The following is a 23,855-nucleotide window of genomic DNA, read 5'->3' on the forward strand; positions in this document are numbered from 1 at the left end:
TGTAATCCCAGCACTTTGGGAGGCCGAGGCGGTGGGTCACAAGGTCAGGGGTTCAAGACCAGCCTGGCCAAGATGTTGAAACCTCGTCTCTACTAAAAATACAAAAATTAGCTTGGCGCAGTGGCATGTGCCTGTAATCCCAACTACTCAGGAGGCTGAGGCAGGAGAACTGCTTGAACCTGGGAAGTGGAGGTTGCAATGAGCAGAGATCGTACCATTGCACTCCAGCCTGGGTGACAAGAGTGAGACTCTGTCTCAAAAAAAAAAAAAAAAAAAAAAAAAATTTTAATATAAAAAAAGAGCTAACTCACTTGAAAAAAAAGACTTTCTTTTCCTCCAATCTCCTTCTTGTTGCCTGGAATGTAGATGATGACTAGAGCTCCAGTCATCCGCAATGCCCTGCAGAATTGAAGTAATGTCTTGAGAATGATGGAGCAGAAAGTAACATTAAATCCAAAAACGATTAAGCCATTACACCAACCCTAGTCTTCCTATCTCCAGACTTATCTATGGAAAAGGGAAATAAATTATCTGGTTTAAGCTACTATTTGTTCCTATCCTTGCTGTTGTTTAGATGCAAACAAACTTACTTTTAATTAATACAGCCTAGCATTATTTTATTTCCCACTAATTCTCAAAGGAGGTAATGCCCGGACACCTCCATCAGCAGCAGCAGTTTGGTTATGACAATCACTGGGAAGTGCAATTAGCATTTAGTGGCTGGGGACCAATGATGCTGTCTTCAAATTCACAGAGCAGTTCCAGACAACAGGCCAAAAGTATTTCCTTAAACAGAATCCTTAACTCTAAGACTATACTTTCAGGGGATCATTTCTATAGTTTATTACTAGAGAAGTTTCTCTGAATGTGAAGAGCATCTAAGATGTTCCCGTTCCTCTGTGAATTTTAACCTGAACTCACTCCTGAAGCTTGATACCCTGGTTGAAAACAATTCGCCAAGCATCCTGCCTCAGAATGACTTTCCTATCATCCTTCATGTGTCACTCCAAGGTTTCTTCATGAAATCATTCCAAGTTTTCTAGTCCATATCACAGTACCCTGCAAAAAACACCACATGAATAAAGCAATGCAATTTGATTGTTAACATACACACACAAAAATACACACACACACACACACACACACACACACACACACACACACATCCTTAACTCTGGTATCCCTGATTTCAGAGCCTTACTATTCCACATCTAATAATTCTTGGTTCCCAGAGACCCAACAGTTCCATATTCTAGAGAAAACACACACACACCCAGAAAAACTGCCACAGATGTTACAGACATTCAAAATAAGTGAAACATGAATGGTCCCAAATTTTGCAAAACATTCAAGATTATAGATAGTTAACATGGGGCATGAATTCATATAATACAGGCCTTATTAAAAGTACAATGTACATAAATTATATTTTGATACCAGATTTATCTTGTTAGAAAAAATTCAGTAATTTGTATGCTGTCAAATCAGTAACTGCCTTCAGATTCTTGTCTTTTGCTGTCATGCAGTATCATTTATATTCACAACTGCATGCAAAAGGGATTTTACTCTACCACTGCGTTTTCAGGTCCCTAGCTATGTCTTTTCCTCATCTGTCACCCTTTTCTATAATCTTGTTGCCTATCCATCCAATCTCTTCTCTCCTCGAGATTTTCCAATCCATTTTTATAAATGGCATGACTTCTTTCACTGTATTAAGAATGTCAGTCACTATTGTAAAAAAAACTATTTTGAATCTTGCAAAATATCTTATTTGGAGATGCTCTTTCTCAATGTCATCAAGATATTATTCCCTAGTTCCACAATTCCTGTTCCCATCTCACATGTGGCACCTCCACTTGTCCTACTGTGAAGTGTCAGGAGACAGACTTACCCTTATACCTAAAACAATGGAAAAAAAAGAACGTATGAGGCAATCTGGAAGACATTGGAAATCCTCCGGAAACAACAGGCAGCAGACCCTGAAAAATGGGAAATATGTAAGGTGAGCCCTACAACTGTAGGGCTTGAAGAGTTCACCAACTGTGATACATGGAGGGCGATCCAGGCAGACCCTGGATGTTGAGAACAAGGATCTGGGAATCTGGGGAGACCAAGGCAGCCAGAGTTCACAAGCCAGAGTGCAGGATAAGAGACAGCTACACAGAAAGAGAACCCCACAGATATGCAGAGGGCCCTCCCTGATCAGTGCATGCTTATGAGGAACCTACACAACCCTGAAGAAGGAGCCACCTAAATGGATTAAGAGGGAATGATATCCAGGCTCATACAAGGCAGCTCCTATTCTTATTCACTGGAGTGGAAAACTTCCTAATGGGAATTCAATCAAGTACTTAGAAAGATTTTACCTTACTAGTAAGGCAAAATTAGCTCTAGAGTAATCACATCTGTCAAAGCTAAAAAGCAAGACCTGAAAGAATCAAAGTACCTCCATGTAACGTAAGAACAAAACTCAAAAACATTTATGAAAATACAAAATCGGCCATCACACCATAATCTCCGGCATGCAATCCAAAATTACTACAGTACACAAAAAAGCAGAAAAACATGACCCGTAATGAAGAGAAAAACATCAACCAATTGAAACTGACCCAGAAATACTAGAATTAGTAGACAGACAATGAAACATGTATTCCATATTTTTAAAGAGCCAAAGGATGGATAAAGTATGTTAAATATAGATGTGGAAAACAGAAAAAAAATAACCAAATCAAATGCCTCAACATAAAAACTACAATGAGAAGGAAGAAATTCTAGGAATGATGGATATGTTAATTTGACTATGGTAATGGCATCACAGATGTACACATGTCAAAACCTAGCAAACTATATACATTTTAAATATGTACAGTTTATTCTGTGCCAATTATACCTCAATAAAACTGCTGAGAGGAGAGAAAGAAAAAGAGAGAAGATTATCCTTGGGCCGCACTCTACTTGTCTGATAGGGATTTGCCCACTACATGCCTATTGTTCAAAGGCAGATTTGAGATATCTAAGGCTTAGTATATTATCAATTAGAGCTCACTGCTTCCATGGTAAATTCACCTCTCTCAAATTGCCTTGGTCTCTAATACTGTATTCTGAACTGACAACAGCAATATAAAAATACAATCCTAAGTCTATGCTGGGCAGCACTATACTGTTACTACAATCCTTCTCTACTTCCACCTAGAACACCTTACTCATAATGACCACGCTTCCCAGATAAAATTCGTCAGCCTCCATTTCTCCTCCCTCTTCCCATCCCTCCCCAGTTTTTTTCTGGTAGTTACCAGTGTGGGCAGGAAGAGAAAGGAGCATGAAAAGGGATGGGATGAAGTCTCTGCTATAAAACAAACCTTGGGTAAAAATTTTCCTTAATCTGGCTGTGTTACTATTAGTATCTATTATTAGATCCAATAGGGAGTTAAGTCACCTTAATTTTTAATGTTTCATATTTTCATCTTTGTTTCTTAATAAATATTTTAGCAGGACACAGCTACTCATATATCATTTTGTACTACAAACTTCAAATTGCTTTTATGAAGTCAGAAATTTAGTTCCTGAAGCAATTAAGAACCAAGAGTCTTAGCTACTTTTCATTTGTGATCTGTTAGCAAATTCTTAATACTATTACTATGTGAGTTGTGTTTTGAACACCTAATTATTAAACATTCTCAAACTTTTATTGTTTTTGAGACATTTATCTAAACATGTCAATGAGAAAAGAAAAACAATTTTATAGAAATAAATTTTATGTATAGACACATTTAGGAACACATGTATTTACATCATATAAAGACTTGAAATCTAGGGTATTTATGAGTACCTTATACTCCTTAAATTTTTAGCCTGTACATATGAACTATGATCAACCAGCATAATTTAATACCAATCTATGCTTTAAACCTGATTTCATTCTATTTCCTTTTGATATTTTTATCATATACTCATGATATTAACAGAAAAATTAAAAGTTAAAGTCTAACTGTAGTTGTATTCAAGGGAATTTGAATCTTTCTATGAAGCTATTTAGGCTTAAGCATACAATTCAATTCAATGTTTTGTTAAAGGAAGAAAATAGAAAACTTCCATTCCCATGGCCTCCCAAAGTCTCAATTTGGCGTTCAGGATATACATGGTCACAGACTAACAGAATTTGATTAGAAAGAAAATGCAGACTTCAGTTTTGTCCTTCTACGAAGCTTCTTGAAAATACTGGATTGGGCTTCATGTTCCTCCTCTGTACTCAAGAATGTTGAAATCTCTAAGATACACCTAGTCTGTGACAAACTCCTGATCCACAGTCCTAGTAACACTTTCAAAAAGGTTTATTAGGCTCGTTTGGTACTGCTTACTTACTCTTAGTGAACCCTAAGTTGGATTAACCATTTCTGTTTAATTCCTCTGATGATCACCTCCATAATGTCTGTATCAGAAGCTTCATTTCAAAGTGTGCACGTGAGATATAGACAATATTAGGTGAGTTTTCTCTCCAGCTCCAGCATCTACATTGAAATCCCTTGCCTACTGCTATTTGATTCTTCACCATGTAAATTCATCACTTTTTAAACATTTCAGAATATACCCAAATATGCTAAATGAGACTTCTGGAGAATGCAAAGATAGGTATCTATTACTATTATTATGGTTTACAAATATGCCCATATGATAAAAGTGTCACAGACCTCTCTTACCTAGGCCAATACTTTGTACCCTATCAACAAAAGTCAAGTTTCAGGTTCACTGGGTCTATACATTGGTGTGTACTTTCTACACTGCCACTCCTCCACTTGCTTATTAAGTCTACTTCTTTTGAATCATATACATATATATATATGTATATATATATATAGATTATATATATATGTATACATATATATAAGTATATCATATATATATATCATATATATATGATATATATACTTCCCAGAGCCATAATTTAGCCATGAGTCTCATCCCTCAAAACTGTCATTTTTGTTTTTGTGCCAACTATTCTTCATTAAAATTTCAAATTCACTTTGTTGTTTTTTGGAGGTGGGAGTTAAGGGTAGAAAGATATGAAGACACAAGAAGAGAATAATACAAAGCATCAGGCACTGGTCTTTGTCAGTTTCCTATGAATTTTCTAGTACTCCCTTTACTGCTTATATTTGTGTCACAGCGGCTGTCTTCTATGATTTCCAACTATGCTTTGATCACCTTGCCTTTGAAACGTGAGTTTAATATCTTCTCCAGCAGGTCAAAGGAAACAATAAGAACTGGCTATCCTTAATATACAATGTGACTTAAGAAGCCATTAACTCAGTTCTTCAATACCATCTGTAGTAGGGTGAACTATACACCACCCATCACACACAAAAAAGAATGTGCATCCAGAATCTCAGAAAGTAACCTTATCTTTACAGATCAAATTAAATATCTCAAAAAAGAGATCCTGGATTAGGTGGGCCCTAAATAAAATAACTGTCCTTATAAGAGACCAAACAAAGAAAAGGAGAAGACAGAGACACACAAGACACACACAAGGAAGAAGGCTGTAGAGATTACAGTTATGCTGCCACAAGTCAAGGAAGAGCAGCAGTACCAGAAACAGGAAGAAAAGAAGGATCCTCCCTAGAACCTTAGGGAGAAGCACGGCCCTCTCAACACCTTGATCTCAGATTTCTGGCCTCTAGAACTGTGAGAGAATAAATTTCTGTTGTTTTAAGCCACTAAGTTCGTGGTAATCTCACAGCAGCCTTGAAAAATCCAGCACACCATCTAAATCACGAGTCACAAACTTTTTCTGTAAAGAACCAGATAGCAAATATGTTAGGCTTTCTGGGCCATGAGTCTCTGTTGCAACTATGCAGCCAGATGGGTGTGGTTATGTTCCAATAAAACTTTACTTACAAAAACAAGCAAACAGGATGGATTTGGCTGATGAGCTATAGTTTACTGACTACATGACATATATGATACCTAAATGGTATCTAGCAATCTAAACTGCATCTATCATTTAAATAATCTAAATCATATTTTCTATATCCTTTTTCTCTTTTAAATTTATAATTATGATGTATACGATAAGCACTTTCAATTATGTGCCCAAATTCTGTAGTTTTGTTCCCAGAATTTAATCTCAAGACACATTTCAGAATTTTTCTTGAAAATCCCCCACCAATCAACAGGGAGTGGAATTACGGGCAGAAACCCTTCTAGGATTCTCTCATCACTTAGGTAAGTACACTAAGATGTCAGCAAACCTCCTTGTTTAATGCCTTGGGCATCTCTCATATCTACCTATCTTTCCGCAAGTAATAGCTAATTATCTTAACAGATTTCTTCTTCTTGGACATGAGAACTTGATTCCCCAAACTTTCCAATGTCTATATTTTCCTTCAATAAATAAATATCTTCTTGTGCCTAGAACCACTAGCCGTTAAGAACCTTTTATTATTTAAATTAGTTTGAAGTATGTTTTCTCCTCTTATTTCACTATAACATTCTTCTACCTCGATCATCTGATCTTGATTTCTTCCCAATGCTATCCAACATACCTTCTTTCCCAAATCATTTTTTCCTAAGCAACTTTGAGTCTACCAAGCCAGCATATACTAAAATGCCCCAAGCTGTTTTGCTCTCTCCTCAGCATATATATATATATATATAGATGTATCTATATATAGATATATCTATATATATATAGATACATATATATATATAGATACATATATATATATAGATACATCTATATATATATGACTATCTTCTTTAGACAGGAAAATAAAGGTAACACATACCCTGCACACCACTGCAACTGTTCTTCTGTGTCGGTACTGTTACGATCTCTAGATGAATACTGCTTTATGCATCCTTCTGCAATGCAGCTCTGTTAATTCCGGAAATTTCCACAGTAAACTCGGTCTGTCAGTTACCATGGAAACTGCCTGCTTCCTGGCACTACTAACAAATGAGTATTTTTGCTGTGATCTAAGATGAAGCAAAAGGAAAAACTGAAAAATGAAATGTCCAGAAGAACGGCTCAAACATTCTAAACAGAAAATTTCAAATTCTGATATTGACATTTAGTGAACAGGATGCATTAGACAAATTACATAAGTTTGCAGTATTCTGAAGCAGTACTGATTTATAAAACACAAAGAAATGTTTTATCACCATGGAAAAGAGAAATTTTAAAGAGGACAAGACAAACAATCATGTTTGCATCATGCTGCTGCTATTGACTGTTTCCTAAGACCTGATCGTGTGTCAGCTGTACTCAAAGTTTATCATTAGAGTAGTTTTTCTGGGCTGTGCTTCTTCAAGAAAAGGTAAAGAAAGCTGCCCTAAACCTATAGGTTACATGTTTTTGTAAGATGCTTTCCCTGTTTAGGCACCAATTTCCAGTGGCAGCTAAAACCTCTTCTCCAAGTATGTAAGAAATTAAGAGTCATTTAGAGTGTGTCTCGGGATATTTACATACTCTAAAAACACATTGTTTTTACCAACAAGGTAGCTTTACTAGTATTCTCAGAACATCAGACACAGCCAACCATAATTCCTTCCCACCTGCAATTTGAAACAATGCTAGATTTCTGTAACATCACACACTACCAGTTTGTTTTCTAATTCTCAATCATCTTTTAATTTCTGCCTGTCCCTCCCCTCTTCTATCCAACCTCTAAATGTTAGATTTCCTCAGGACTTAGCCCTGGACCAAATTTTCTCATCAAAATACATTCTCACCCTCTTCCTAGGCAACCCTATCATCTATATGCCAGCAATTCTCAACTTTTTACCTCCAATCTACAACTTTACCTCTGGCATTAGACTCCTATTTTCAACACCAGACTATGCAACATATACACATGAGCACAGACACACATATAATACATATACATACATATATAGACACACACTATATATATATGTTTTGATATCTCTAATAAAATATGTGACATCTCAAACTTAACGTATCTAAAACCCAACTCTTGTCCTTTTATGACCCCTATCTACAGATGCTCCATACCCAGTTGCCTCCATCACAGTAATAGCAACTAAACCCATTAATTCAAGCCAGAATTCTACAAGTCACTATGAACACCTTCCTCCTTGTCACCTCCTACATTCAAATTATTACCAATATTTATTACTTATCTCCAAAATCTCTTCACAGTCTCTCTACCTCTACTGTCATCAATTTAATATTATTAAAGCCATTACAAGTGACCACTATGTTTCAGCTGTATTACCATAACTTTATCAGGTCTCCCTAATTCTAGTCTTACCTGCTTCCAACACATACTCTACATGGCAGCCAGAATAATTACTATAGCCTGTAAATAATCAGTTGAGATTGTAAATCACTCACCTGCTTATAACCTTTCCATAGCTCCCCCCTGCACTTTGGATGTCATCCAGCTCTTTATCTGCAAGGCCCTACATTACATGGCCCATCTCTCCATACCTATCTCTACACCTTAATTTAAAGCCATTTTACATTTCCCACTCAGTCATCCTCCATGCAAACTGTCATTCCTTCCATTCCATGGCAAGTTGAATATTTCCCACTTTGGCAATGTCCAATACATGCTATTCCTTCCACTTGGAACACTCATCAATCCCTCTCCCAAATCTAGTAAAACTCACTCAGGTTTAGAAACCTTCATTGACTACCTTTTCACTACCCTCATTCTATCTAAATTAGGCCTGTATTTCTCTCCTAGCACCTGGTTCTTTTCCTTTAATAGCATATAGGTGACTATGTTACACACACACACACACACACACACACACACACACACACACACACCTGTGTCTACCTCTAAATCTCAATCTTCATGAAGTAACAATCACATCTCTTTTTTCAAAATGAAATACCCATGCCCACACCATAGTAACTAGCAGATGGTAGACATTCAACAAACATTTGCTAAATGTATGAAAGAACACACACAGACTGCTTTGGTTTCTGGCAACTATGAGTTGCTCTGAATGCTCTGATGTTTTCCCTGGACTTTATGAGATATCCCTATACCCATTCCCCAAATTCCCCTTTCTGGCATCCATTCAAACCCCAAGATAAGGAATACACCTCTTATATCTGACCTCTGCAGCTCCTCAGTCAGGAAAAAGATTCATCTATGTAAACCTGCAGTGCTCTCTGTAACAGTGGTCCTAAGAAGGAGCAAATTTGCACTCCAAGGGTTATCTGGTAATGTCTGAAGACATTTTTGGCTGTCATAGCTAGTAGGGGGCAGGTGTTACTGACACCCAGTGGGATGCCAGTAAACATTCTACCATGCACAGGACAACAGCCTCCCGTAACAAAGAATTTTCCAGTCTAGTACCTCAGTAGTTAACAAGGTTGAGAAGACACAGCTACTTCCAGTCTCATTACCAACCTATGAACAATTAAACACTGGTTAATTTTTAAAAGTATGTTTCACCAGCACAAAGTTGTTCTTTAAAACATTGTTTTTAATTAAACGGTGAAAATAATCTAAATAGCTATTAATAAGAAACTAGTTAAATATAGAATACACCTATACAATGTAATAAATACTACATAACTAAGAATAGAGTATGTGAGTGGGGCGCAGTGGCTCACGCCCATGCACTTTGGGAAGCCAAGGTGGGTGGATCACTTGGGACAGGAATTCAAGACCAGCCTGGCCAACAGGTAAAACCCCATCTCCACCAAAAAAATACAAAAATTAGCCAGGTGTGGTAGTGCACACCTGTAACCCAGTTTCTTGGGAGGTGAAAGCACAAGAATCACTTGAGCCCAGGAGGTAGAGACTGTGGTAAGCTGAGATCATACTACTACACTTCAGCCTAGGCAACACAGCGAGACCGTCACCAAAAGAAAAAGGAAGGAGAAAGAAGAATGAAGAAAGGAGGAGGAGGAGAAAAGAAAAGGCTATGTGTTAATTCAGAAATATTTTCAAGATGTACTAAGTTACTAAGTGAAAAACATCAAGCTACAAAAAGTACAGAATAAAACTGCTATTGTGTGTAAATATTCTTTAAGGATTTATATAAATTATTATATATTCTGATCTATAATAAGCTTTTCTGCAGAGCATATTACATTTAATAGTTATCTCTATTAACCCTATTATATAAATAGGATTTATAACATTTATCTATGGAGATAAATATTAAGGGCATGAAGCTTATTTTTTGTTTTATAACTTTCTGCATCAACTGAATTATCTTACCAGAAGCAGGTACTACTGATTTTTTAAAGAGTAACATGAACCTGGATGATAAGATAATGGGCCATTTTGGCTTTCTTCTTTATACTTTTTCTGTATTAAAAAAAGAGAAAAAAGCAATAGTAAATTTTTTTTTTTTTTTTTTTGAGACGGAGTTTCACTCTTGTTACCCAGGCTGGAGTGCAATGGCACGATCTCGGCTCACCGCAACCTCCGCCTCCTGGGTTCAGGCAATTCTCCTGCCTCAGCCTCCTGAGTAGCTGAGATTACAGGCACGCGCCACCATGCCTAGCTAATTTTTTTTGTATTTTTAGTAGAGACGGGGTTTCACCATGTTGACCAGGATGGTCCCGATCTCTTGACCTCGTGATCCACCCGCCTCGGCCTCCCAAAGTGCTGGGATTACAGGCTTGAGCCACCGCACCCGGCCAAGCAATAGTAAATTTTTAAAGCACACTAAAAACAAGTCTCCACACACTTTTTAGGGGACTTTAACTACTTCAGGGTACACCATACCTGATGTGGTGCAACAGATATTAAAAATTTCACTCTAGTGTTCTTTCACAAACATTACAAAAAGGGAAACCAAATGGGCAGAAATAAAATTTATCACAGTATTGTTCCACAGGCATAAAAGCTGAATTTAATAAAAACACAGGGTTCACATATTTATCGAGTCATCTCAATTGTTGAAATATACAGACGCTTTGAGAACATGGAGAAAACCATAAATACTGTTCAGTGAGAGGAAAAAAAAAATCTATCAATATAATTTTTATTGTTACTGGCCAGGCATAGTGGCTCATTCTTGTAATCCTAGCAATTTGGGAGGCCAAGGCTGGTGAATCACAAGGTCAGGAGATCAAGACCATCCTGGGTAACACAGTGAAACCCTGCCTCTACTAAAAAGACAAAAAATTAGCCGGGCGTAGCGGTGGGCACCCGTAATCTCAGCTACTCAGGAGGCTGAGGCAGGAGAATCACTTGAACCCAGGAGGCAGAGGTTGCAGTGAGATCACATCACTGATCTATCACTCCAGCCTGGGTGATAGAGCAAGACTCCGTCTCAAAAAATAATAATACATGTATACATAATTGTTATTGTTATTGTTATTGTTCTGCACTGCTTTTAAAATTGAGGCATCATTTACATATAGTGAGATGCACAAATCATAAGCATACATGGTTCAATGCGCTTTGACAAATGCCAACACCTTTCTATCTCACAAAATATAGCAAGATAGAGAACATTCCATCACCCCAGAAAATTTCCTGGTTCCTTAATGCCATTCTTGTCAATCTCCTCCAGGGGCAAGCATTGCTCTGATTTCAATCACCACAGATGCTTTCTGCCTACTCTAGATTTCACAGAGATAGAATCACTGTGTTCTCTTTTGTGTCTGGCTTCTTCTGCTCAGCATTTTTAGAGATTCATCAATATGGTTGCAGTTATTAGTATTTTCTCCACTTTACTGAGGAAGATTATTTTATTGAATAATATACCATAATTTATTTATTCATTTTTCCATTATTGAACACTGGGTTTCTAATTTGGAGGCTATTACAAATAAAGTTTCTATGAACATTCACCTAAAAATATTTGAGGTTATTTTCATTTTAGGTAAATAACAAAAAGTAAAACGGTTGGGTCATGAGGCAGATGCTTGTTTCATTTTATAACACACCTAGCCAACAGTTTTCTAAAGTGGTTGTACCATTTTCTACTTCCTCAACAATATAGGAGAATTCTGCTCATACCATGATTTGCCAACATATTGCCTGGTCTTTTAAATTCTACTTCAGGTGGAGGTGTAGTGGTTATCACCTTCTGTTTTAGTCTGCATTTCTCTTCTTACTAATGTTCTTATGTTTGTTTCTCTAATACTTATCATCCATTTCAATACATTCTTTGTGAAGTGTCTATCACAGTCTTTAAACCATTTTTTAAATTGGGTTCTTTGGGATGGCCCCAGGGGCTCAATGTATGTAATCCCAGCACTTTGGGAGGCCAAGGCAGGAGGATCACTTAAGGAGAGTTCAAAACCCAGCTGGGCAACATAGTAAGATCCTATCTCTACAATTTTTTTTAATGAGTCAGGGTTGATGGAATGTGCCTGTAGTCCCAGCTACTCTGGAGGCTAAGGTGGGAGGGTCGCTGGAACCCACAAGTTCAACGTTACAGTAAGCTATGATGCACTCCAGCTTTGGTGACAGAGCAAAATTCTGTCTCAAAAACAAAAAAGTAAACAGGGTTGTTTTGAGTTGTAGCTCCTTACACATACAAAAGTACTTTGTCAAAAGTATACATTGTGAATGTTTACAAAAGTACTGTGTCAAAAGTATACATTGTGAATGTTTTCTTCTAGTATGTGATTTGCCTTTTTTTTTTTTTCTTGTTGTTGTTGTTTTTCCATTCTTGTCGCCCGGGCTGGAGTGCAGTACTGCAACCTCTGCCTCCTGGGTTCAAGTGATTCTCCCACCACAGCCTCCCAAGTAGCTGGGATTACAGGCATGCACCACCACTCCAAGCTAACAGATGTGGTTTCACTCTGTTGGTCAGACTGGTCTCGAACTCCTGACCTCAAGTGACTTGCCCGCCTCAGCCTCACCAAATTACAGGCATGAGCCGCCACACCTGGCCTTGCCTATTTATTTTCTTAAAAAACTTTTGATGAACAGAAATTTTTAATTTTGATAAAATCCGATTTATTTTTTTTAATGGTTTGTCTTATCAAAGAAATTTCTGCCTATGTGAAATAAATATATTTTGAATATTTTCTTTTAGAAGCTTTATAGAGGTTTTGCTTTTACTTTTAGGTCTATGATCCATCTTGAGGTAATTTTTGCATGTGGTGTGAAGTAGAAATTAAGATTTAACCTTTCAAACCTTTTTCCAGTTTGTTCCATCACCTTGAAAAGCCTATCCCTTTTCCCACTGAACTGTATAAGCACCATAGTCAAAAATAAATGGGCTATACATGTGCATTTGTCTACTGGACTTTCTATTATATTCCATTGTTCTATTTGTTTATCCTTAATATCCTTCCACCAAGCTTTAATTACTGTAGCTTGTAGTAGCTGAAATCAGGTAGTTTAAGTCTTCCAACTTACTGTTTTAGAAAATTGTTTTTGGCTATTCTAGGTACTTTGCATTTTCACACATATTTTGGAATCAAAATGTCACATTATACATATTTTAAAAGTCTGATGGGATTTCACCGAATCAATACATCAATGTAAGAAGAACAGACATCCCAGATCAATAACAGAATAAAAAACTGTTTTTCCTAGAATGAAAGAGTGGTTTCTAGATTGAAAGAGTCAACTGAGAGCAAACTAGAAGGAAAAAGAAAGGTAAGGGGAGGAGGAAAAGGAGGGAAAAGACTGGGAAAAGGGAAGAGGGGAGGGGAGGGGGATGAAGAATGCAAATATAGTGAGATTTCAGACACTGGGGAAAAAGAAAAATCCCACAATAAATCACAAAAGGAAAAAAAGGTCACAAACCAAGTTTCAGGAATCAAAATCACATCTAACCTTTTAAAGTAACCATGTAAAATAGAAAATGCTGTTGAAATACAAACATAATTCTGGAAAAAAATTTCTGACCCAGAATTCTATACCCAATAAAACTACTAATCTATTATGAGGGTTAACTATTTAAAGACATTTTCAAAGCCAGGCAGTGGTTCACGCCTGTAATTCCAGCACTTTGGGTGGCCAAGGCAGGATAGCTTGAGTTCGAGACCATCCTGAGCAACAGAGCAAGACCCCGTCCTCTACAAAAAAATTTAACAATGAGACAGACATGGTGGCATATGCCTGTAGTGCCAGCTGCTCAAGAGGGTAAGGTAGGAGAATCGCTTGAGTCCAGTTGTTCAAGACTGCAGTGAGCTATGATAGCACCATTCACTCCCAGCCAGGGCAACGGCACAAGACCCTGTCTCAAAAAAGAAAAAGGCATTTTCAGGCACAGAAAGACCCAAAAAGCTTAAGAAATAATTAAAAACTACTAAGACAGAACTCTTATCTCAGGAAGACTTAGTATACTGTACCAAAATGAGAGTATATTTTGGTAGATTATATATTCTCAGTCTTCCTGAGATAAGAATATATCTCTATTCTCATTTTGGCAGAGTGGAAATGGGAAAAATAAAACAAAAAGATGAAATCCTAGAAACAGAGAATCAGAATCAGACCTTCACAAAACAATGGGAACAGCAGTGTGAAGCAGGCCTCAAGTGCTACCACTCCAGATAAGGGCGAGAGTATGGATGGGTAGCTAACTCAACAAAAAAAAGGGGGGGGGAAAGGGGAGAGCTGAGTGGTTAACTGATATATTTACTTATGTTCAGAGAAGATTCACGGTGAACCATAAATGAGGCAATTAACGCTGGGGAAAACAAATTTGCTCAAGAACAATAATATAATCACATGTTAGTTGTAGATAATTTAAAAAAAAAAAAAAAAACACTGAAAAAATGTTACCTTTATATAGCAAATTTCCTAAATAATAGATAAAAGTTTCCAGAAACATACATACTACAAAGGCAAAAGGCCTCATAATATTCTGAACAAAATCAGAACTCAAAAACACAAATGCCTGATTAGAAGTGGTTGGAAAATTCATCAACAGCTAAGAAGTCACATACATCTTCAAGGAGCAGCACTTGGGAGTACTGTGAGTTAAAAAACCAGGGCTATCTTCTAATGTCTGCCTCAGTCTCTGATTCAAGAATAAAGATGATTTATAACACCAAAAGCACACAACTCAACAGCATGAATCATTAATCTATGCAAATATATATTCCAGAATTAGCGTTCACCACCTCAGCTATAAACATCCAGCTTCAAGGGAATGTGACTCTCAAGGGGGTAGGGGCCCACAAAGAGAATCAGTTCTATCACTCCTATTACCATTGCCACCTCTGCCGAGAATTACTTCTCCAGTGAATTGCTGATTTAAGGAAGTGTGCCACACCCTCAGGTACTCTGAGGTAGAATGTGGGACTAAAGACTGAATATTCCTGAACTGTAGCTTTAAGAAGTATAATGATCTGCCGGGCGTGGTGGCTCAAGCCTGTAATCCCAGCACTTTGGGAGGCCGAGGCGGGTGGATCACGAGGTCAAGAGATCGAGACCATCCTGGTCAACATGGTGAAACCCCGTCTCTACTAAAACTACAAAAAATTAGCTGGGCATGGTGGCGCGTGCCTGTAATCCCAGCTACTCAGGAGGCTGAGGCAGGAGAATTGCCTGAACCCAGGAGGCGGAGGTTGCGGTGAGCCGAGATCACGCCATTGCACTCCAGCCCGGGTAACAAGAGCGAAACTCCGTCTCTAAAAAACAAAAGCTAAACTCTGTCATGCTAAATATTAAGCAGATGTTTTTAAAAGTGAAAGCTAAAAATTATCACAGTGAATATGTCAAAATTAAAAGTACAAAATAGAAGTTGTAACTTTATTACATATAGATATATATAAAGGTTCACTATAAGCAGGAAACTGTGTATTATTTTTGGCTGTTTATTTAAGGCAAGGGAAGAGTAATAGTAATGAACCAATTAAAAAATTTTATCCTAGGGTCTAGGTGCTTGATCTCTATTATTTATATACAATTACATCATGGGTAAACCATTCAAGAAATAAATTTTTGCTAACTACATTTCAAAGAAGTCACAACAGTCAACCCGTGGAAATAAAGCATTCTCATTCAAAAAAAATTTTAAACATAGCAGAAATGTTTTTTCCAGGTTAGATGTTTTTTGCCTTTGAATCAATTTACCTAAGAATGATACATATCAAAGCATCATTCTTCTCCAGTTCATGAATAAAGAGGCAAATGCTAAAACAACCTATATCACATTCTGGGATATTTTTATGTTAACTGGAGAGTAGTCTCCTTGAGATGAGATTTTTTTATACAGATGACTTTATACAGATGACATTTAAGTTTAAATGCATTTTTTTTTTTTTTTTGGCTGGGTGCAGTGTCTCACACCTGTAACCCTGGCATTTTGGGAGACCAAGAAAGGAGGACCTCTTGAGCCTAGGAGTTTGAACTCCTAGCCTAGACAACAAAGCGAGACCCTGTCTCTACAAAAGTTTAAAGTTAGTCTTGCATGGAGGCATGCACCTGTATAGTTACTTAGGAGGCTTAGACAGGAGGATAGCTTGAGGGAGGTCAAGGCTGCAGTGAGCTATGATTGCACCACTGCACTCCAGCATGGACAACAGAGTGGGACCCTGTCTCAAAAAAATAAAATAAAATGCAAGGTTTACAACTTTGTTTTTAATACAGAAAGTCTATTCTGTATTATATGCAGACTAATGTCCTAATACAGAATAAGGACAGTGAGGGAGACAGGAGAAAAACACTGTTTTGTTTAAAAGAAAAAAAGTAAAAATACATTCAATGTATGGTTTATAATAATTCAATTTTAAAGCATAAGATCTCTGAATATAACTCTATACTTTCTGCACAATCTTAAAAGTGAACTCTCTTCAAATTGTAATTTAAATTATGTTAAGTCTGAATACCTATATATACTTTTCTTTACCTAAATACATATTTCCATATTATATACATCTAAATACCTATATATATATTGCCATTTCAATTTCAAGTGAAAAAAGAACAATTTACATCAAGAATACCATTTTTTTCATATTTGAAAGAAGAATGAAAAATGGAAGCTCTTTTAATGTAAAATTGCCATGGTTGGTTAGCTGAAACAATAGTGGACACAGTCCCAAAACCAAGATGGATATGAAAAAAATAAATAGCATAATATCATAAAATTTGTAGCTTACTTTGTGCCTTTTCACAGAAGTTTATCTGAAAGCCTAAAGTAAAAAAGATAAGTTCCCGTTCATTTACTGTAAATCAAACCAACCAAAATTGGAACATGACATTGCATTTTTATATTACATTTTGATTAAAATGAATTCAAGAACAGGTCAAATCATATTACACCCACCAGAGACAGCGATAACACATGAGGTTTCTTTAAAAACTTAGCTCTTTCACAGGTAGATGTACTGTATTACATAGCACTGAAATCAAGTTTAAATTGTACTGCACTGTCTCAATCTTTATTTTTCATATTTAATAAAAAGAATAGCTATAAGCCCTTAGAAGTTAACAGTAACCTTTAAGATAGTTATGTCCATTTTTTCAATATTTTCAACCTACAAATACAACATATGAGTTACTTAACTAGCTTAAATTACTGATTTAGAGTTACCCATGATTAATTACCATCTATGATTCAAAAGTTTTAGCAGTTCATAAATTGTGAAACTTACACACACATAAAACATTTCCTAGTAAATTAGCTAACTTCAAACAATAAGAAAAAGAACTGCTGAAGAGGGGCTGAAATTCTAAAATAGGCATGAAAAAAGATAGTGTCCCTAGGAATGAGAAAGCCAAGTACTTTAGAAGTTATAGGAAGAAAACCTGTGACTTCCCCCTAGAAACTTAAACACATTTTCCAAATCCAGTTGGATCTGGGTATACCTTATGTATACATTGTATAGAGATGTAAGTTTTAATAAGATGCACCCAGTAAAATAAGCCATTTAAAACAAAAGCCTTCACAAAATATTCTTTCACCCCTAGTTTAGTGAGTAGATTATCTGGTTAGTGGTCTATCTATGCTTGTGTTTATTATTGTTTTGGGGAACAAAACGGGGGAAGTAAACTTATAATAACTTCGTGTTTAAACAAATTCAATCAAAACCTGCAGAAAAAAGAGCCAGGACTGAAGGAAGGATAAATAGTCTTTCCTATCAAGTTATCAAAATTCTTAGGATTCTAAAATATCATCTATAAAGAAAAAAAACTGAAAAATGCTAATGTAGCTACTTTGACATGAAAGTGTCTTTGGTGCACCACCACCAAAGTAATCCACTGCTGACTACCTAATCACACAAATGACAATGCAGGAAGAAGTAAGAATGGAGACTTCATGGGAAAGAAATAGCAGGGCAAACCTACAAAGTCTGGCCCTGGTCTCTCTACCACTGAAGGTCAATATGCTGCCCCATCAAACGTGCAGTGGGAACAGAATTCAGACAGAAAAACAGAGGTGTATGGGTCTTCCAAGCCTAAACAACTAAAAGACCCCTCCTAACACGCAAAATGAGCTGAGTACGTTCAGGAAGAAAACGGTTCTCTGGAAGTAGCAGGCAAGTCTTCCCCGAATCTCACTGGAAAAGGGAAGGTGAACCTCACCTTTTACTACAACTGGAAAGGAGGCTGGAGAAACAGCTTTAAAACAGTAATTACTCTTTTCTTTGTAGCTCTAAATACAGAGAATGATTTTAACTAGGTAGCAAAAAGAAAGAGGTGAAAAGGTGAGAGAAGAGGTGAACAAAATAGTAATGTGGATGCTGAAAGGAGCAAGAAAATAAATTTGTAAGGTAGACAAAAATGAATGAATGTGTATGTAAGGTTGTGTCAAAAAAAAAGTTACAGTGCTTAATCTGTGTATACTATATTAAAAATGTTAAGGTGTATGTGGCTGAGAAAGACAGAATGTCACCAATGACTGCTCTAACACATTAGAAGCTAAGCCCCAGTTTAAGTGCTAAAAAAATTCTCAAAACCTGAAGTTCTGTTACACTACAGAATCTATATAAGTAGCTAAAAAGGAGGTGGAAAGAGGATTAAAATTTTCAAAGCCTAAGTACAGACTTGCTCTTTATATCTAATTACGGAGGAAGTGACCAGGTGAATGAATTCTGGGGTCTCATCCAAACATCCATCTCCCCGCATTATTTCTCACTAAGAAAATACTAGGTAACTAGCCCAGAGTCTACTGACAAGCAAGAGCTAAATTAACTGGAACACACTGGCTCACCTTTTCTTCAGTATTCTATAACTTTCTTAACATTATCAATTAAATTAGGTAAGAAGCTTTTTTAGCTAAACTGTCTAAACCTCTAAGACCTGCAAAAGTCAGAAAGTTAGTGCTTCTAGTACAGATTTGGGAAAGTATCAAATAGCTCCACTAGCTCATACTCAAGGAGCAAGGGTGGACAAAGGGGACAACCAACAATCTTGTACAAGTGAAAGATGGTGGGAAGGAAAATTGAGGAAAACTTCTAATATCCTCAACTTTACAAAAAGCAAGTTCATAGTTATGCTATAATATTCATTAATATTCACTCACTTATGTTCAATTTTTTCTTTTTCTTTTTTTTTAGAATGAGGGTCTTGCTGTCTACCATGCTGGAGTGCAGTGGCATGATCACAGCTCACCGCAGCCTCAAACTCCTGGGCTCAAGCAATCCTCTCATCTCAGCAGGTACAAGCCACTATGTCCAGCTAATTTTTTTATTTTTTTGTTGTAGAGATGGAGTTCCAACATGTTGCCCAGGCTAGTCTCAAACAATCCTCCTGCCTCGGCCTCCCAAAGTGATGGGAGTATAGGCATGAGCCATCTCACGTGGCCCATATGTCCAATTTTTGATCTCCCATGACTCCTGAATTCTGACTTCCTATTCACTCACTTTAAGTCCTACGTCTCTGGAAGTACTAGATAATCAGCTGAACCTGTTGACAGTAACTGGTTTAAAAGTCTTGTGTGCCTCAGTTTTTTTATATCTGGGTGAACTATCTGTACGTTGGGGCTTAATCTGACATGATCCTCCACTTACATTTTCCCCATTGCAAGTAGGGGTAAATTTGAGTCTTTTTCATTTTTCCTGGCCCCAGGCAAGTTTAAGTAAATCTTAGAATATCAAAAATAATATTTAAGAATTTAAATTCTTAATTCTTGGCATTGATATTTAAGAATCAATATCAAAATGCATAGGACAGAATGCTAGTAAGCCTATAAAAGAAATAAAGCTACATGGGGTTTCTTCCTCCTCCTCTTTCTCTCTGGGTCTCTCCTACCCTCATTTCCACATTTGCCCCTCATTCTCACCCTCTTACCTCAATTTTAAGATCTTTCATATGGCCATAACTTGAAACCCACAATTTACTATTCTTACAAATACAGTGAGGTAAGAGGCTGTTTAGGATGTAAGTGCATATAAAAACAAAAAGCAAATAGTATTTGACAACATAAAAAACAAAATGAAGCGTGTTAGGAGACCAGAGTTCTAGTTCCAACTGTGAAACTGAAGTCATATCACTTGAGTTCTAGTTTTGTCATTTTTAAATAAAGATTATTATCTTAAGAGTTTGGAAACTGTGTGCCTAAATCTAATTTTGCTTGTGTAATGGCCATTACGGGGTTTTGTAGTTATCTCCATTCCCATTCCTCTAGGTTGATGATATAATCAGAGGGTCCGGGGCGGGGCATAAGTGGTTTCCTACCTCCTCAGTAGTTCCTTCTGATTCCCTGGACACTCTGGATTTCTCCACTGCTGAAAGTGCATTATGAACTACAATATGAACCTACACTAATATAAAGAAAATCAGAGCTGCCTTACTGGGTCAGGCTCATAGGCCATGCCACAGTCTTTCTTCCGTCACAAGCATGAAGGGTCTAGTTGTCTGACACCTTCAAACTTCCAGCCTCAAAATTCTGTGATGTGCCTTAAACCACAGTTACCCATAGTATATCATTATGGCTCTACTATCTAAGGTATTATCTAAACTTACCCTAAACTTGTATGTTCATTGTGCTTAGAGCAAGTTCCACAAGATTTATTTCCTGCTAGTTTATTTCTTTCAGATTTTCTTAGTTGAGCTTTCTCAAACTTTATCAAAAGGGAACCACCCTAAGTTAGCAATTCCAGGTTGTTTGCATCATCCAAAACCAGTCAGGATTTGATAAAATACTAATCAAATCCCTTCCACACTATAAAACTCAAGATCTTGTCCTCCTCATAATGCCAGCTCTTTTTCTTCCTTTCAGCAATGACCACCTTATTTATTCTCTGACCACAAAACTAAATGTCACATTACCTCCTCAAGCCTGTTCAATGAAGCACAGTATGCTCAGAGACAGTAACTTACAATTATGTTCCTTTGGGCAAGTATCTAACTTCTATGAGCCTCAATTTCCTCATCTGTGAAAAAGAAAATAATACCCAAAAGAGCTTTGATGATTAAATGGGAAAATGTATCTAAAATGGCCAACCAAGAGCCTGGACTAATGCAGGTTATTATCATCACAGGCATTATTATTCCTGTTCTCTCCCTCATGGGAGCAATAATAGCACCTTCCCTATCTTTCTGTGGCTCACCAGACCAGCTTAACCTACACAAAACCAGTCTTTCTCCTTTCTTTCCCAGTCACCTTGAGAGAATTAAAGGGGAAGGACTCCAAACAGCCCTGGGGATCCCCACCCCACACTCTACACCTCTACCACAACCCTTCCTAGGCACAGCCTGGTATCCTGAGGACTCTAACAACCCCCAAAAGATAGGTATTTCCCCAAGACAGGCATATAACCAGATCCCTGGAAAACTGCCAAAAGCATCAGGGGAGCCACTTAACATCACTTATTTCTTTAGTAAAGCCAGGCAATCAATAGACAGAGGCAAGTCATATATATATACATTATAGTCATAGGCAAGTTTTTTATATATATATATGAGTATGAGTATATATATATATATATATATATGCACACACACTTTGGCAACACTTTTCTTGATTCCTCTTTTATAAATGTTTGAGCAATTTTGAGTAAGATGAAATACAATACAGCTTTAAAAAGCTGCTGTGATGTCCACTTTAATCTTCTTTCTCCATGAGGGGTAATAACGTGTTGCTCTTAAAGAACCAAGATGCATATGATGTAATTGTTTTCTTCATTGAAAAGGCCCACCCTGAGTTGTGTAAACTACTGGCTCATTTCCCTTTCACTGTGTAGCCACAAGCTAGGCCAATCTTATGACTCCTTGTACTTGAATACCTTCCATTAATATAAGCACATGTTAAACTCCCAACCTTACCAAGAGTGTGAAGAGACAGCTGAAGACTTTCTGGAGTTGGGAGGAAACAGCTAGAAGCTAACCCATTAGCAAAAACAGTAATTTGCCCAGATTACAAATTTAGCCAGAATGGCAACATTTGTTAAATTCTATGCCAAATGAGTTCCACATATATATATATATATATATATATATATATATATATATATATATATAGTGTTAAGAGGATTCTATTACCTTTCAAATCTGCACTGGTTTCCTGTAATTAAAGTCTTCTACTTACATGGAGATTCCCAATCAAAATGTCTCCAGATTCAAAATGCCACTGTAAACCCTCCAGCAAGTTTAGAACATTGTAACACAAAGTGCATCATTCTTGGAGCACCAAGGCTCCAAAATCATCTCAAAAGGTGGCTGGTTGCTTGGAGCTTCCGCCCCCTGACTGAAATCTAAAATAATCTCTCTCTTCTATTCCTGAATCTGCATCACTTCTGGCAAAGATTCTTCCTTCAGACCTGAATGGCCAAAATGACTTAAGTGAGAGCTCAGAGAACCATGTAGTAGAGTATTAAGAGGAGCAAAGGCTACCAGTCATGCAGGTGGTTAAAACCCACCCTTACTGGAACAAATAAATGTCTATCCCCAAATCTATGAAAGGGACTATGCCCACCTACCCTTACAGGTGGTTGTGAGCATCAAACTAGGTAAGAACAGTGAAAAAACGAGTTGTGTTAACAGTTTCTTTTTTAAGTTTCAATTAAAGTTTCTCAGATTGTATCATTTGTGCCCTCTCCATGTACTAAAGACTACAAAGGAGACTGACCTGGATTATGTAGAATGGAGTTAGGATTATGAGATCCAGACCCCTAAAAATAAGGAACCGGTGGGCTCACATCAATCCAGCTTCTCAAATTCATGAAAGAAGAAAAATTTACTAAAAAAGAAAATAACTCAAAATACAGGGTTAACTAATATCCCACCTTCAAGTTTCAGCATACATTCACTCGAGTAAGGTATATTAGAGGAAAACGTGAAAATATATATATTCTAAAAGTGAAGAGAGATGTTTTTCCATTTTTTTACTTTAATATTAGAGTTGCTCTAATTTTTAAGGAAACATAAAAAGAAATGCAATCTGTGCTTTCAGGGGGTACTAACTTGCTGAGGTGGACTTGTATGAGGTTCTGTTAAACAGTAAAAGAAATGTTATGCAACACATTGGGAAGAGCAAGCAGTTCTGGGGTTTGAAACTCTTACACTGTCTGCACAGTTCAGTTCTTTAAAATTAAGATAAAGTTCTCCCATGGTTCTCGAAAATCAGACTAATTGGTAAAAACAGATAAATAGAATCAAAAGCAGAATATTTCGTATACATTTTATATTCAAATACTACTGGGAGAAATAACTACATTTACTTTAAATCTTCCTTAACTTTTTCTTAAATCAGATATACCTCATTACATTCTAAAGTATCAGTGTGTTTTCTAAAGCAAAATAAACCTATCATCTTTTTACTTAAAATAATATATAGAAATGCTCAGCTAAGGGTAAATAGCTAAGGACTGGATGAGTCCCAAAGTTTTCTGTTATATACCTATATTTAAGACCTAAGAAGAAAAAAAACAACTGCCTAGATCAGCACTTTAAGAAAATCACATGCACCTACAACATATATTTTGTAACTATTACTTGTAACAAGTATTTTACAAACAGCTCAGTGTTTTTCCGAAGCAATTACAGATTCTATTCTAA

General features: G+C 36.8%; 1 protein-coding gene and 1 pseudogene across 1 annotated transcript in view; one reads left to right on the forward strand and one right to left on the reverse strand.

Annotated features, from left to right (window-relative positions):
• MAP2K4 (mitogen-activated protein kinase kinase 4) overlaps positions 1-23,855 on the reverse strand; it is a 97,686-nt gene that overhangs the window by 68,957 nt on the left and 4,874 nt on the right. The window contains exons 2-4 of the mRNA XM_032279375.1: positions 17,015-17,047; positions 15,145-15,194; positions 6,786-6,877 (exon numbers count right to left, since the gene is read on the reverse strand). Coding sequence (XP_032135266.1) covers positions 6,786-6,877; positions 15,145-15,194; positions 17,015-17,047 — 175 coding nt within the window. The remainder of the gene's footprint in view (positions 1-6,785; positions 6,878-15,144; positions 15,195-17,014; positions 17,048-23,855) is intronic.
• LOC116553604 lies at positions 809-884 on the forward strand (annotated as a pseudogene).

Source organism: Sapajus apella, unplaced genomic scaffold (genome assembly GCF_009761245.1).
Source record: "Sapajus apella isolate SASKATOON/1434 unplaced genomic scaffold, GSC_monkey_1.0 scaffold12, whole genome shotgun sequence".
In the NCBI taxonomy this organism is placed as follows: Eukaryota; Metazoa; Chordata; class Mammalia; order Primates; family Cebidae; genus Sapajus; species Sapajus apella.